We start from the raw sequence: 16,520 nt of genomic DNA, 5'->3' as shown, positions 1-16,520 counted from the left end.
AGAAAGGCTAGGAACTTAATTTTTGTTTTAAATAAAAGCTGAGATTCTATTGAGATTTGGTCAATGAGAAAGACTGCTACCATGCAGCATTGCTGTGTGTTAGCTCAAGCTGGGAGGCTGTTGGAAAGGAAAGTGCCAACTCCGGAGCCTACCTTCATTTTTTCCAAAGTTAAAGGGCATGAAGAACGAACAAAACATGAGGACAGGGTGGCACAAAGAAACAGACATCTTGCAAAAAATTAAAAAAGCCATTTTGAAACCTTTTAATCTCAAAACCCTTTGACATAATGCACATTTTCAGAAAGCATTCTAATTGTCAATGAGACTTACCCCTAAAAGCACAGACTTATCTTAAAAAAAAACACTGTTATCTAAAGGAAGATCTCTATTAGCTGTCAGCTATAGAAATACCCTTTATATTATTTAAGATGCAGCCAGGAACTAGAGTGGACATACTTACGTGTAGTGCCTGCTCCTGGTCCCACTGAAGTCCATGTAGAAAAAAACTCTGAAGTTAATGGGAGTATAACTGGTCCCAAAACAATTCCCAACAAAAAAAAAAAAAAAATGTGGACTAGATGGTGGACTAAATGTGGCCTAAAGTGAGTGCAAAACTAGTTGAAAGACTGTACTCAAAGAGTAGTAATTAGTGGTTTTGTGAAACTGGGGGAACATATCTGGGGGGGATATAGGGGGTCTGGTAAAATTCAAGATTTTCATTAATGACTTGGTTAATGCAGATGACGCCAAGTTGGGAATGGTGCAAACACTTTAGAGGACATAATTAGAATTCAAAACAACCTTGATAAATTGAACTATTGGTCTGAAATCAACATAACATTCAATAAAGACAAGTGAAGAGTACTACACTTAGGAAGGAAAAATTAAATACACCCCTACAAAATGGGGAATAACTGGCTAAGTCAGTGGTTCCCAACCTTTTTGGCTTGAGGGCCACAAATATTTTACAACCCTGAAGGGCCACCAGTCTATCAACTCATAAAAAATGTATTGATGTATACAGTGTATATTACACTATTAAGGACTACAGATCACTACATATTTAAAGTAAACATTTATTTAGTGTAAAGCAAATAAAAAAACCTCTTAAACAGCTACAAGGTTATAACGTATGTCTATTTCATGCAACTCTAATCTAATGCAACTTTTGTGGCTGAAGACCAGAAGCTAACTTGTTGAAGTCTGGCTTCAGGTTAGTGATCGCCAGTAACAGACCCCTCAAATTCGTGTCTAAGGCCGGCACAATTTCTATTTTTGATCAGTTTCATTGCAGAAATGCTTGCTCGCACTGGTAGGTACTCTCAAAGCAGCAAACAACACTGAGCAAAAGAATGCAGATGTTCAAATTCAGTCACTGGAAGCATTTGCCAAAATGAAATAATATCTGCCACAGTGGGAAGGGCTGGAAGGTCAGTAAATCGGCCCTTCAGGGCAATGTTGCATTTCAGATTTATAATTTCCAGTTGCAGTTTCTCCTGTAGTGAACTGATCTTGTCATTGGAAACAAATGGATTTGTAGAGAGCCATGTTGTTCTCCTTTGCTTCAAACTGACTAAATCGGGACTGAAAAATGTCCAACAGTGCTTCAACTTTACTCTCATGCTTGTCTGTCAATTCCATTGTCCGCTGATCTCTCTCTCAGATGCTCAAAGCTGTAAGCTTTCTGTAAGCTAGCTGACCAATAAAAAGCTGCAGCCCCATTTTAAAAGAAGCAACATCATTACACATATTTGTGAAGGGTTTGTTGCTTCCCTGAAGCTTCAGATTCAAAGTATTGAGGTGAGCAGTAATATCAACTAAGAATGTTACGTCATTCAGCCAGTCACTGTCTGCAAGACATGCATGTTCCATAGGCCATTCATTGATTTCTGTCAGAAACTGAAGCACACTATTCTTCAATTCCCAGAAGCGAGAAAGAACTTTACCTTTTGACAGCCATCGGACCTCGCAGCAACAGTTCACTATACTCTTCTTCCATATCAAGAAGAAACTGTCTGAATTCTTGCCTATTTAAAGCCTTGGAACGAATTTTGTTCACACATTTCAGCACTACATCCATCATGGGTTTGAGATTCAAACTTTCCCCACACAATGCCTCTTGATGAATGATGCAATGGTACTTTAACAGTGGTCATTCAAGAAACTGCTCCAACAGAGAGACACCCAACATGTCTGCCTGTCAACGCAGGTGAACCATCCGTGCAGATGCTATTCAGCTTTCCCCAGTCCAGATTATTTCTTTCCACACGTCTTCAGGATAGCAAAGAAATCTGTCCCTTTTATGGGCCGTGCATTGACTGGAACCCAAGCAGCTCTTCAATGACCTCAATTTTCACTGACAGCTCAAATAAAAATTGTGACTTGTGCTGTGTCAGAGATATTAGATTTATCCATAGCCAGTGAAAAGCCATTTGATCCTTAAGATTCTCAGAAAGCTGTTCAACACGTCTTGTAAGTGTTGACAGCGGTCTGTCTTTAAATTTGGTCTCATCCTGCTTGTCACCCAACATTCTGGCTGCTATTTTTAGGGCAGGCTTCACAATTTCCTCTCCATCTGTAAAAGGCTTCTTTTTGGGGGCCAACAATAGAGCTACCCCATAGGAAGCAACAATTGCACTTCTGCTTTGCTCATATTTATTCACAAATAATGACTGCTGACTGCTCAGCGCTCTCCTGGCAACATCCTCCTGCCGTACATCAGAACCGACTGGATATTTCGCATCAAAGTCTGTGTCATTAGTGTTGTAGTGCCGTTTGAAGTTGTATTTTTACAACACAGAAACACAAAACCCACAAACCAACCAGACTGGTTTTCTGCCACCTCCCATCGTAAACATGTATTTTTCTTTCCACTCACTATTAAAAACTCACCGCAAGTTACATTTCCAGCTGCGCTGTCCTCTGACTTCTGGTTTTTTTATTCTCTTGATGCTACTGTGCTCATTTTTACATTGACTATTTTATATCTACAAATTATGCACAATATGACTGTCACTATCAAAGCACCTAGCAGACCACCCACCGTGACTTAGCTGCCAGGCCAAGTGCCGGCCAAACCAGAAGGCACTGATTTTTAGAGTCCTGTCTTTCCTTAGGCATGGTGGGTCCTGGCTGCTCTGTCAGCAGTCCCCATCCCCTGCTACCACAGCCAGCACCATCTTTTAGCCCTGCAGCAACACACTCCCTTGGGTCCTTAGGCAACAGCTCCCTTCTGCAGCCAGGGGAACAGGAGTCCAGTGCTCCCCATCGTCTGGCTCCAGCAGAGATCCCAGCACCTATGGAACCAGGCGGATCACCAGAGGCATCCATAAGGTACGGCCAATCAGAGTGACTGCCTCCAGGCCTGGTGTTTTGGGGGGCCCCACGCTTTGTGCCAGGACCAGCTGAGAGGCTGCAGCCTGCCTCCAGGCTGGGAGCAAGTACCAGGTGGGAGGCAGCAGCTGCATCCCACCTTCGGGCTGCGTGCTGGACTGGGTGGGAGGCGGGTGGCTCAACCTGCCTCCTGGTTACGGGCCAGGACTGGGCGGGAGGCTGGCGGCTGCAGCCCACCTCCTGGCTGTTTGCCGGGACCAGCCAGGAGGCAGGTGGCTGCAGCCTGCCTCCCCGCTGGGAGCAGGCACCAGAGGAGAGGGGGGTGGCTGATGACTGTAGGGAGCTTTAACTAGGACACATTTGAAGGGGTTTTAAAAACTGATTTTGAGCTTGAAGGAAAGAAAAACATTGGACAGGGGTCCAAACTTTAGATTAGGATCGCTTTTTAATTACATGAAACTCAAAACATATGTGATGAACTTCCTCAAATCTTGTACAAACTCTTCACACTAAATCGTGCAATTTTCAGGCCAAACTAGTGATCTGAGCCAAAGTTACAAAGGGCTAAAACAGAGCTTTATGAGAGAAAGGGGTTGTGACATTTAGGGCAAGACTACAATGTCTCTATTACAGTGGGAGAGGAGCAGAACTGTTGTACAGTTGGTGCAGATGTAAGATGCTAGAGAAGAGCTTCTTTCTAAGTTTTCTTCCCAGGGGAATTCAAATCCATAAACCTATTATTCTGTACAAACGTCTTATTTAATATCCCCTTCAACATCCACATTCAACATGCAACATCAACAATGTCAAAAACAAGTGATAGCTCCAGAGCAGAATTTTAAAATCTACTAAATTTGCCCTTTCCATGAACAGTCTTTTGAGCACAAAGGAACTGAACCCAAGTGTACATGTTTTCAGCCTTCAGGTCTACCTCTCCTTTTTAGCAATAGTGGTCCAAACTACCACCCTCCTCTTTCCCTGCTTCAAGCCGTTTCATGGTTAGTTCTAAACCTGAAACCCAGAGGAAAGGACAGGGAAATGGGTCACTTAGGGAATACTTGGGAGGGATTTAGGAGGCTGTATGACCATGGGGTGCAGCAAAATGTGTTCTAGGCAAGAATCAATCCTTACCTTCTCTCTCCTGTGCATAGTCTTCCTATGTCACCCAAACCATTGCAACTCTCTCATACATCAGTCACTTGGAAATAGAAACTCTAGAACAGCAGTTCCCAAATTATGGGTCGTGACCCCAAGTAGGGTTATGCCATCAGTGGATGAGTTTAGGGTGTGGAGGATGCTATTTTGTGCTGCACAGTGTGTGTGTGAGGTCACGCTGGGTCGCGGACACCATGTTGCTCTACAAAATGGCACCCTTCATGCCATCTGAGGTCACAGGAAGCAGCAAGTCTGAAACCGGGATCATGCAGGTAGCAAGTTTGGAACCGCTGCTCTCAAGCATCTTGGACTAAAGAAAATAATTGAAAGTAGGTCCACTGAGTCTTGTGCATGGTTCTTATGTTGTCATGTCCTTTGATCTCAGCTCTTCCTCAGATTCTTTTTCTTCCTGTACAGTGCCAATATCTGTGTCTCTCTGAGGCTCTTGAGCTCTGCAGAAACCATCAGGACCTTTTGTAAGTGATCTGGTATGCACAGGTGCTACTTTATTCTATGCATGAGAAGCAGGAGAAGTCTGGCCATATAGATCATAGGCACAAAGAGTGACAGGGGGGAGCCTTATTACTTGATACAGGTGTAAGTAACTAAGTTATAATTTTCACCTGTGATGGTACAAACTCAAGTTCTTTGGGAAAAAGGATAAAGACTGTTTCTGTCTAGCCAAAGACAGAAGAGCTGGTTCTATATCCTTACTGCTTTGATTACCTGTGAGTTTCAGACTCCTCCTCCTCCCTTGGTAGGTCAGTAGCATCTCTCCCTTTGTTCTTTACAAATTCCTCATTCAGCCCCACCCGATAAAGGGTGTCCCGGTAGTGTCGTTCTGCCTCTTGCCGGGCATCATGCTGTGAAAATGAAACTAAAATAGGAACCAACCAGAACTGGATCCTTCTCCATAATAGACATCCTAAAATAATTCTACCTAGATGACTTCAGTTCCTACCAGCTACACAGGGGCTGTGGTAATAGTGAGAGCTCTGTTCAGAGTCACTATTAGACAGGCTATCAGAGCCACATACTAGAAGAGTGTCCCAGAGAGCCCTCCCAACTGTGAGCCACCTCCTTCCACACTCCTGTTCCTTGCCCCTCTCACATTTCCTATGAACAGCACCCCAGTCCCAGTCGGCCAACAGCTGTGCCCCAATCCTGATTCTCATCCACCTTCCTTTCTCTGTGCTAGTTCCCACTCTGAGGGAGAGGATGGGCAGCAGGTAATTTCAAGGTTATAGGCAGTGGTCCTAGTGGAGTAAGGTGGGACTGGTATAGGAATGAGATCCACTTTAGAGTCCCACCCAGCCCACTTGCAAGCAGCCAAAAGCCATCCCTCCTCACTAGTCCAACACCCTTCATTGACTCCAATTAAACAGCAAATTCTCCCATTCTAAGATGTCATCCATCTAGAAATTAGACAGCTTTCCTGAAGGTTAAACCAAACTAAGTTTGGATGGAAGGATGGCCTCCCCTTTAGCAGAGTGAATGCCACACCAACCTTGGCTAATTGTTTCTAGCCCGATAAATAAAGGAGAATGGCCTCAATGGGGTTACTGCACGTTTTTCCCTTCCCACCCAGATGAATTTCTCAGCTGAATAGCATTATGATGATCCAGGAAGATGGCTCTTCTAAGCATCTTAGTTTAGTGTCCAGCTAGTTTGTCCTTCCATCTAATCAAACTATTTGAAAGAGGAAACCCAGGAGGAAGTTTCTTTGCATGGTGCAAAGTTTGCAGCTACAGTAACAGTTTGGTTTTTAAGCTATTTATGATTAATATAGCATCAGCTATGTAGAGGATACTGTACTCTGGATGAGATGTACTGAATGAATATTCTCTGCCCAACATGCTTGCAGTTGGGACTACACTGTTTGTTTCTTTCCAGGACATGTCTGCCACTTTCCAAATGAAAGTACAGAACAAACATCAAATTGAGTATGGTCTTCAAACCATTAGTTGTTTGTTAATTTTTAGATCGTAAACTATGCTATTCAGGGCAGGGACAATGTGTTCACATAGCACCTGGCAAAATGAAGCCCTAATCCTGATTAGGGCCTTAGAGTGTTACTGTGATGTAAAATAAGAAGAAGCTGTAAAGTTTCACAGAACAGCTGAGCAACATGGAATTTTTTCCCCTAAGGAGCGGGGGAGAGAATTCCCCAAACATTAATTGGGAAGCTGTTCCACAAGTCTGTCCTTTTCTGAATTTAATCCAGAGACTATATAACTTTTGAACCTGGCTAAATTCCCCCAGCTTCCTTACTCAGCTCTACAATGAGTTGACAATGTATCCTGTGCCCCCTATTGATATTGGAGCTTTGAGTGGTTACCTTTGTGACCTGTTCGAAGAGATATGGTCTGTTCTTGACTCGTATCTCCATTTCTTCCAGTTCTTTTTTGTACTCCTTTGTTCTTTTTTGGTCATTCTGCCTGAAATGGAAAAGTTCCCTGACTAATCATGGGGCCCTCTGACTGAATTCTTGGTTTCTGATCAGTTGGAATGACCTTCTAAATCTTCATCTCAAATACCCCATGACATGCTCTTATTTGCTTTGCTTCTGCTTTATATACCATGTGTATCAGACAAAATGCACTTGTGCTGCTGCCAGGTACACAGTACTAGGTAAGATTCCATTTGAAGATGAGCAGTGAAACAGTTAATACAAACACAAATATTGAGGTTGCAGTGGTGGAGGCACGCACAGAAAATGTGATCCTTGTGGCTTTTTCTATCCGTTTGGAAAGAGCTGTGTTGAAATGCAAAGAAATCAAAATGACAGTGAAATGAGCATAGCTGCCAAGAGGAAGGTAGATTTTGGGTCATAGGTGCCCAGGCCCAACCCCCTCCAAAGCAATTATCTTTTATTGTTAAAAACAAGCTATTGCTGCAAAGAGCTATGTGCCCTGGGATACTGACCAGTTCTGTTTCAGCTTCTCCTTGTATGTCTCTTCCAGGCTTTTATGGGGATCCATGGCTTTTGCTCGACTGCTCATAGATTTATACATAGCTTGACATTTCTTTCTGTGTTTCGCCATCCAGTGAATTCCTTCATTCTCCCTGCTCTTTTTATCTTCCTGAGAGTATCTATACAGAGAAAAGTGGGTAATAGGGCAGCAGGTTCATTTCAGAATGCAGGACTGTTGGCTGGGAATTGCACTCTGTTAATACTGAAATGTGACAAGTTGTCTAAAAGGATTATTGGGTTACTGCTATGTAATGCCAAAAACACTTGGGGGGAGCATGGCAAGAGGGGAATAAGCAAGGGAAGGGAATTAACAAGGGAGAAATATATGGAGGAGGAAGATGAGAGAGGGAATACAACAGGCACTCAGATATTAAAGTGATGGGACTACATAAGGAACGAGAGAGAGAGACATGCAGAGGAAAAGAAAATGTATCTTACAGAAGTCAGTACCTCTTGTCATTCAATGCCTCCAGAAAAAACAATGCAGGCATTGACGGGAGTGGCAGGTATGATGGGGAGGAGCTAAACAATCTCAAATGTCATCTTCCCCACTTTATTATTAGTGAAGCATGGTCCTGTAGCCAAGAACTTTTTTTTCCTACTCACCTAATAGCAGATTCCCTCTTTCTTGTTGCATCTGTAATGTGCACTGGAAGAGTGTTGAAAGAGAGAGAGGACAGACTAGTCAGAGAACGACTTCTTTGCACTGGAGCCTGGGAAGGCTGCTGAAAAACCTGATAGAAATGAAATCTACTTCAGTATAATTGTGAAATGTGCAGAATCTCCTCTGTTGTTCTTTAGGTGGCTACAGAAGAGACTCAAATATGCCTGAAAAGTCTGTGAGGACAGACCTTCAATTCATGCCTACCAGTGAGGTTGGTTGGAGTCCTTACACATGACATTGAAGACAGAAATGGAAAAGATAATCTTGTCTCTCTCTTGCCAGTGAGCATTATTCCATTTAAGCCACTTTATAGGGTTTTGTTCAGTCTATTTTTAAACATCAGCTTTTACCACTTCCTTGGAAGACTATTCCATAGCCTAATGCATCTCATTGTCCATATGTTTGTGCAGCTATTCTGCATGAATTTCCCTTTCTTCTTGATGATTACTTATAAAATATGGAAAAAATCTAAGAGTGAATTATGTTTACAAAGAAGTGAGTTTCTAATAAATGTCACAGATTACTCAGCAGATAAGAAAATAAGGTTGTTGAAACAGAACACTCAAGGCAAATTATAATATAATTTAAAAAAATCACATTGTATGACTTCTTTGTAGGCACAGGATAAAGAACTGAACAATGGAAAGGCTATTATTTTAATTATTCTGGAAGGCACTATTGCATTCCACTATTGAGTTACCATGTCCCAGGCATTCCTGGAGGTAGCCCACTGGATCAATCTTTTGGTACCCAGCTGCTTGTCTTACACCATGAACCTAGTTTGCTCCCTCTATCTGGCAGAAGCAGCTCACTGTACTTTGCTTGTCTTGTTTAGGGGAAGGTCTTGGACGTAGGTCTTGAACAGAGTCTGTTCCCCTTGGCTCTCCTCCTGCAGGCAATAGTCAGATTGACCTCAGTGGGAGATCTGACTAGGAGTAGGCAGGAGTGGCTGAGCCTTGGTTGCCTTTGCCTCACTCCTCACTGTCCTGCCTCTGGCTGGCCATGGATCTTGGAGGGATGGGGGTGTGTTTTGGACAAGGGCAGATAGGTCTCCCTGTCAGATGGGTCACCTTCAGTAAAATATATATATATAGGATTATAAATCAAAAGACAAAGATCCCAGCAACCTGACCCCTGGAGCAAAAGTTATAATGCTGCAGAAACATATCATCCCCTCACCTTCATTATCTGTTCATTAGCCTGTCTCTGCCTGCAGCAGAGATTGGAGGTTCTCAGTTTGAATGGTTGATTACGAGTTGCCTCCTTGACTTCTCGTATCTTTGTTGCTTCTCTCTGAAATGCCCAGTAAAGTCTTTCAAAATCAGGCACTGCTGGGTTAATTCTTGGTTTAAAGCTGAAGTTGTCCTGCAGGAAACTGAGTTTTTCTTGCTTGGTTTTGGTGGCAATTCGGGACTGTGGCTCTCTTTGTCTGTTGCTAGGATCAATAGGAGCCAAAGACTTTTCCAGCAAATCCTTGGCTCTCATCTGAATGCGGATTTTCCTGTAGAGTTCAGCTTCTGGAAATCAAAACCAAATCCATGAGAATAAAGACTGGAAGAGGATGTCAGGAACTGTCAATGCAGAAAAGGGAGAGGCTGGGAGCACAGTGGCGCCTTGCTCCTATAAATATTTCATCATAACACAGAGTGTTCAATATTTGTTTGCTTAGTGCCATTTTCCACCCAAAATGCAAGAATGGTCCTTTATGACTTATTCCCAACCCCTCACAAGCCCCATGTACTGATTTTTCTCTCTTGCTGTGGCACAAATTAGTAATCACACCATCCCCCCAGGTGTGCAGTTGCTAGCCAGGTTGTTTCCCCACCACCACTGTAAGAGTGATAGTGAAGGTAAGTGCACCCTTCTATCCTGCAGGAATGTCATGGTAATGATCATGTGATGATCTCTTGCTTTCTTCCACCAACTTTAATGTCTCTGGGGTTGATCACAAGATCAAGACAACTTGAATATACTTTTACCAGATGATTTTTTTTATGCAGGACCCAGGATGTTAATCCATATTAGAAAACACTCTGGGTAAAAATACATTCAATGGGCATCAGAGTTCTGCATCCCTGAAATCCTCATTTTATGTCACTTCTGGGCCTAGTGTTCCATGGGAGGTAGGGAGGGTATGGTATAAAGGTAATATGCAAATTTGACTCCTTTCATGTTTGCCATTTTCATGGACACTATGTCAACAAAATCTTTTTTCCACTTTTAGAAAGGAGGGTGAATAGTGCTCTTGCCGCAATAAAGTTTTTATAGGGCCTTTGTAGAAATGTACAGACTTAAGTATGACATTTTATTGAAAATGTTCAATTTTTTCACTGATTCTTGTGTAACAGGAAATCTGCATTTGTGCATATCCAGATGGCCAGTTACCTAATTACAATGGTACAAGGTACACGCACTGGCTGCTGGGACACTGACCATGACAGTACAGAGTAGAATAGCAAAACAATGATCCATCCAATCAGTTAGCACTCCCAGATCACACGAATTGTCTAACAATCAAGTATCTTATACATCTTCTCTATCCAGTCAGTCTAACAGTCCATTTAGTCTAGTACATTACAAGATAATATAGCTGGTCAAAAAATTAAAACAAACACACTCAGCATGGGAGAAAACCCACAGGCAACAGTAAAGGGATAAGGATCATATAGCAATTAGCAGGTTAGACATTTGCAAAGGAATGTGATGTGGCTATAAAATGGCTAATGCAAATTCAAGTAGTATATGCAAACATCATGTCACAGAGCATGGAGGTGATGAGAGACTACATATGGCTCTGGTGAAGTCTGCCTGCAATAGTAGTTTCAGTTCTTGGCACCACAGTACCAGAAAGATACTGACAAAGTTAAGGGACTGAGAAGAGCAACAAAAATGATTAGGGGATTGATATCTCAGCAGACATTACAAGAGCTAAGTATGTGTCGTTTGCCCAAACAACCACCACAGGATAACAAGACTATAAATATCTAACGGAAGGAAAATTTATTTAGGGGTCTTCAAGTAGGTACATTTAGGCTGAATACGAGGAAAAGTTCCCTAACAGAGCTGTTCTTAGCTAAGAAACTCTTGCCTGAGGGAACTGGTGGAAGCCTCATTGCTTGGGACATTTAAAACTGAACTATACAGAGCCCTGGAAACAAGATTGTTGGGAACAATCTTGTGTATAGACTTTCATAACTTAATAGATGTCCTCCCTCGAAGTTTTATATCATCTTGTCTTTAAATCATCCCCTGCCCATTCTGTCACAGACCAGCATGGCTCATGCAGTTTGGAATCAAGAGTCTGGCCACTGTTGTACTGAAAAATATTTTAAATCCATATAATCCACCAGTGGTCAATACTGGATGTTTCAGAAGAACGTATAAATTCCCTGAGCTAGTAACCCTCACAAAGGCTTGTACTTTCACATCAATCCAGCAGCTAGAGGGGGTGAATCAATGAGCTCAGGGACACCTGTGCGTCGGCATCAGAACAGCATGCTAAAGCTGCTCAGCCCATGAGTTAAAAGATGCCTTGACATCAGTCCAGACAAAAAAAGGCACTGAATGACCATACAACATCATTCCCTTGAACAATATACCAGAAATCTAGAGGTTTTAAGTTGGTAACTTCAGAAAGACTTCTACCTTGATACCAGCCAAGTAAGCTAGAGAAGCAGTGTCAGTAACCGCACAAAGCCCTGTGCATTGACGTCAGCCAAGCCAGTTAAAGGAGCTGAGCCACTGCCATTACAGAGCTTGTTGCCTGATATCAGATGAACAAGCTAGAGGTATTGTGTCATAACTTCTATAGCTCCTCTTATCTTCACATCAGCCCCGTAGCTAAAGGAGCTGAGCCTGTAATGTCAGTGTCCTGCCCCTTAATATCAGACCAGCAAGCTAGAAATGTTGAACTAGTGAATTCCAAATGGCCTTTCCCTCATCAGGTCAAACTGCTAAGTGAGGCCTGTGTCTTGGCATAAGCAACTGAAAGTTACTGAACAGATATTAAAGTAGAGGGGAGTGAATGGGAATCCATCTCCCTCATCTGCTAAAAGCAGAGGGAGAATTCTCCCTTTCCTGGTGAAACTCAGCAGCCTGGGAGCTTCCCCTGCTCTGGCTTTTTCATTGGCTGGTGAAATGAAGATTCATCTGGTAGAAGAATCAGAAGTGGGAACAGAATGAGAAGCAGTAGCCAGGCTGGGCACTTTATATAGGACTCCAAGCCTTACCACTAGTAAATGTGGAGCACCAGTGACACCTGATGGGAGATAAATTATTACAATATGGACAATCTCCCAACTGCCTTCTTTTTTTTACAGAAAGATATGTCCCAATGCTGGTTCCCCCTCCCATCCAGGGAAAAAGCAGAATTACCCAATCAGGTCCCTCTCCTGTTCTGACATTCCATGGTGGGATGTGTGAGTGGAGAGGGTGTTTGGGAACACAAGGGATGTGCTCCTTCACAGAGTTCCCATACTGTTTATGCATGTGCACTTGCACACATTTATGATTAGACAGCTATGAGCTTACTTGGAGAGAGATATTTTTCGAAGACTAATGTCCCCATACCTCTTCCCTGGGCCATGTTCCATCACACAGGTTAATGCAATAGCATCACTAGAATTGGTGACCTCCCTTTCTATTTTGATCCACTTTAACCATTACCCCCTTATTCCAGAGACAAGGGGGGTGAGGTAATATTTTTTATTGGACCAACTTCTGTTGATGAGAAAGACACACTTTTGAGCTACGCCGAGCTCTTCTTCAGGTCTGGGAAAGGTACTCAGTGTCACAGCTAAATACCAGGTCGCACTGCATAAGTAAACTATTTGTTCAACTTTGTATTTAGCTGTGACACTCTGAGTATATTTCACAGACCTAAAGAAGAGCTCTATGTAGCTCAAAGGTTTGTCTCTCTCACCAGCAGAAGTTGGTCCAATAAAAGATATTATCTCATCCACCTTGTGACTCTAATATCCTGGGACCGACACGGCTAAAAAAACCACTGTGTTAACCCTTCATGTAATTATACAATATTATAGCATGGAGAAAATGTCTTCCTGACTCATACGCTGCAGATGCTGGGAAATTCACACTTAAAGCAGGAGGTGTGAGAGCCCTGCCTCCCCTGCTTCCTTTACTCACCCTCTAATAAAATAAATGTTTGTACATGGTGGATAGACAGGCTAACAAGAGGCCCTCTTTCAATCCTTACACCTGGGATGACTACTTCCTTCTGATAGCTCTGAGCAATCTTGACTCTTCTCCTGCAGCGATGTCCCTATCAGGAAGTGCCTGATAGGACAAGGAGCGGAATATGTTATTTCCCAGCATGCATTATCATGGTAGTCAGACAGTGAGAGGGATAATAGGTGAAGTGAGGCAGACATGGAATCCTTTCTACAGGTAAAGCACTAAGCACTTTACCTTTGAGTTTATCCCCAAGAACTGGGTTATAGATGGATTTAGGGAACTTCTTGCTGCCTTTTGGTTTGGAGTTCTCAACTGGAGCCAGTGCTGCCAGGACCTTCTGTCTGATGGCTTCCTTTTTCTTCTCCTCCTTCTCCAGGAAGCTGAAGGGTTGCTGAGTAGAAAGGAGCAACTCTTTTCTCCTCTGTGTTGCTACCTCCCTTCGAATTTCATTCTGTTCTATTATTTCCTGGTAGAGTGGCAAGTAGACATGGGCAGGCACTGGCTGTGCCCGGAACTGCTTCTGGCACTCTGCCTCCTCCTGGCTTTGTCTTTTGTCCCTTTGTTTCTCCAGCTCAAGAGATGCACATGATTTCACCAAGTGAGACTTTTTACGAGCCTCTCGCAGAGTCATCTTGAAGGGTTGGGGGATGGTGATAGTAGAGACCCAGGCAGACACAGCACTCTTTGGCCTCGGGTGGGACTGAGGAAGCGAGAGGGGATTTTGCTGATCCCAAGGACTGTTCAAAGTAAGGTCAGTTAAAGAACTGGACTGTCTTATGCTACTAGACCTGTGGATAGGACAAAGACATGATTATTAAGGAGACAGAAACAAAGAAAGTGATAAGAAATCTCAAAGGGACATGCAATAGAGAGCTACCTTCTGGCTGGGTAGAAGTGATACGTATGTACATTTGTAAAGTCCTTTGAGAATATCTGATCAAAAGTGCTATGTAAATGCAATATACCAGAGAGTTGCATACTTTGTTGCTTATGTAGACCAAGCTGTATATACAGCTGGGCCCCTCGCCCCTTGATGCATAGAATGTTCTCTGAAATTTTGGAATTGATCCAACATGATCTTCCAGATTTATCATGTTACAGATGGACAAACAGAAATGCCATTGAGGGGAGGGTTGGGCCTCATTTTGCTCAGCCAATTATATTTGGCTTATGTGTTAGGCCTCACTTGCTCTGCCAATATTGGTATTCAATTAGCAGGGTTTCCAGGAAGGCCATAAGCAGAAGGAAGATAACAGATTTCCAACGTGTCCTACCTCAAAGCCTCATAGGGCTTGCCCTGCAGAGTTAATCGTCCGTTGTCTTGGAAGAAGTCTTCCAGTTCCTCCTTGAAGGATTTGTGGTTGCTCTCCAATTTTGCCTGGTACAGCAAGCCTAGTTCTAATAGATATTGTTTGTTTTTCATCTTGAGTGCCTGCAGTGTGTCATAATACTCCTCAGATGAGCCTAAGGCAGCTGCCATCTCCTCACCTGGCTGGAGAAAATCCAGCAGTTCATCTGTCCTGGGCTGGGTGACACCATCACCAACTCTCTCTGTTTCTGGCTCAGAATCTGAGGAAGCTTGAGGTGGAAACACCTAAAGAGATCAGAGCTGGATGTTCAGTAAAGCCATCAGTAACTGTCTTACACTAATGTCTTGAGCTCTGAGAGGCAACTCCCACAACTCTGAGAAGCAACAGCCTGCCCTGACACCAACTCCATCTTAGCCAACTACAAACTGCACTCCCACTACTGCAGGAAGACAGAAAATATAAAAGAGCTGACCTAAACCCCACTAAAAGCAGACTACTCAGTGCCTCTAGCTTTTCCTGTCATGCAAGGGTCTTGCTGTTGGGGCTGTTCAGTTCATACATGGTAATCTACACAAGTGGATTCTTCATGATCTTCTCCCCACCTTCAGTTGTGTCCAGTAGTTTTTGGACATCGCTGTGAATGGTACCCAATCCTGTTCCAACTGACACCAACAGCAAAACCCCTCTGATTTATAGTGATGGGAGCAGGATTGAGCCTCTAACTCCCATGGGAGCCAATGGCAGCAGGAATCAACCCCAAACTATCCACAACAATATTCATTAACAATTTGCTTAATGACAATCTTTTTTTTCCCAAATAGTGCCAGCTTGGGAGGTTTAAGGAGATTTAACTATTTGGGAAATGTGGAGAGTTATAAACTGAGCTAGCAGGAGATAAAGAACCAGCTACCAAAAGCCCAAATTTCAAGTCAGAGTAATTGTTCAAACAACCCTCTTCCACCTCCAGGGTGAATCTAGCAAGTGTCAGGCCATGTATATTTTCCATGTCTATTTTTAGGGCAGCTAAAAGAGGGTTTTATAAGGGAAGCTGGCTGTAACCTTATCGGGGCAGGGGCGACTGCCTCTCCACAGGGCAGACAAAGGGTCCCACTGTAGACTTCCAAAGTCTGAGCACACCCACCCCTCCTGACCTCCAGTGATTCATGCCAGGAAGCCGCTGACGTCCAAGGCATCGGGCTAGGAGAGAAGAAGGGGAGCAGCAATAGGTGACAAAGGGCCGTCCCGTGGGGCAGGCACTGGGACTCAGGAGACCTGGGTTCAACAACTCCCCCTGCTTCGCCGCAGCCTCCCCGGATCCTGGTGGGCGACCTCGGCAAGTCACGTGGCCTCAGCCCCACCCACTCCCGTGCAATGGGGTGAAAAGCTGAGCCCCTCCGTTGCCATGGTAACGCTCACACAGGGCCGGTCGGTGTCACACGGCCCGTCAATACCGCACGCGCCCTGAAACCATTACTCGGAGCGGGGAAAGCGCCGGTGGTTTCCGTGCGACAGCCCCGTGGTGTTCGGCCCTCTCCTTTCTCTCACCTGCCGGGTCCGCGCGCCGACCCCATCCCCAGGTGATCCCATTTTGGCTGCGCTTGGGGCTTCCAATTGCTTCGACACCGAGTTCCTTACAGGCTGGCTGTGCCTAGCCCCATCCCCGGCGGGCGTTCCCACCTCATTGGTCACTGGATACCTGTAGCTACACCAATTAGCGCTGCGACCAGGCCTCTAAGCCCGCCCTCTCTGTCGTCACTGCTTCACTAGCCAATGGTCGTTCATTATGTACCTTTCCCAGCGCCCGTCGATTGGCAGTAACCTGCTCGGGGAGGGGTCGTCGTCTTGCCTGTGCCCGGCTGTTAGGACGCGCGTTGTCATGGCGCCTCTTTCG

General features: G+C 44.0%; 1 protein-coding gene across 1 annotated transcript; it reads right to left on the bottom strand.

Moving 5' to 3' along the window:
* Positions 1 to 1,060: 1,060 nt before the first annotated feature.
* FAM161B (FAM161 centrosomal protein B) lies at positions 1,061 to 16,277 on the bottom strand. The gene is made up of 9 exons (XM_067533609.1): positions 16,175 to 16,277; positions 14,594 to 14,913; positions 13,554 to 14,107; positions 9,306 to 9,643; positions 8,069 to 8,196; positions 7,414 to 7,581; positions 6,827 to 6,926; positions 5,215 to 5,351; positions 1,061 to 4,940 (listed from the first exon to the last, which is right to left on the bottom strand). Exons 1-9 carry the CDS (start codon positions 16,214 to 16,216, stop codon positions 4,847 to 4,849), a joined length of 1,881 nt encoding a protein of 626 aa, XP_067389710.1. The 5' UTR covers positions 16,217 to 16,277; the 3' UTR covers positions 1,061 to 4,846.
* Between the last annotated feature and the right edge of the window lie 243 nt (positions 16,278 to 16,520).

This window comes from Emydura macquarii, unplaced genomic scaffold (genome assembly GCF_026122565.2).
Source record: "Emydura macquarii macquarii isolate MOO-44397 ecotype Brisbane River unplaced genomic scaffold, CSIRO-AGI_Emac_v2 contig_374, whole genome shotgun sequence".
NCBI classification, from domain to species: domain Eukaryota; kingdom Metazoa; phylum Chordata; order Testudines; family Chelidae; genus Emydura; species Emydura macquarii.
The sequence above is the reverse complement of the archived record's forward strand: the minus strand, read 5'-3'. Positions and strand labels throughout refer to the sequence as shown.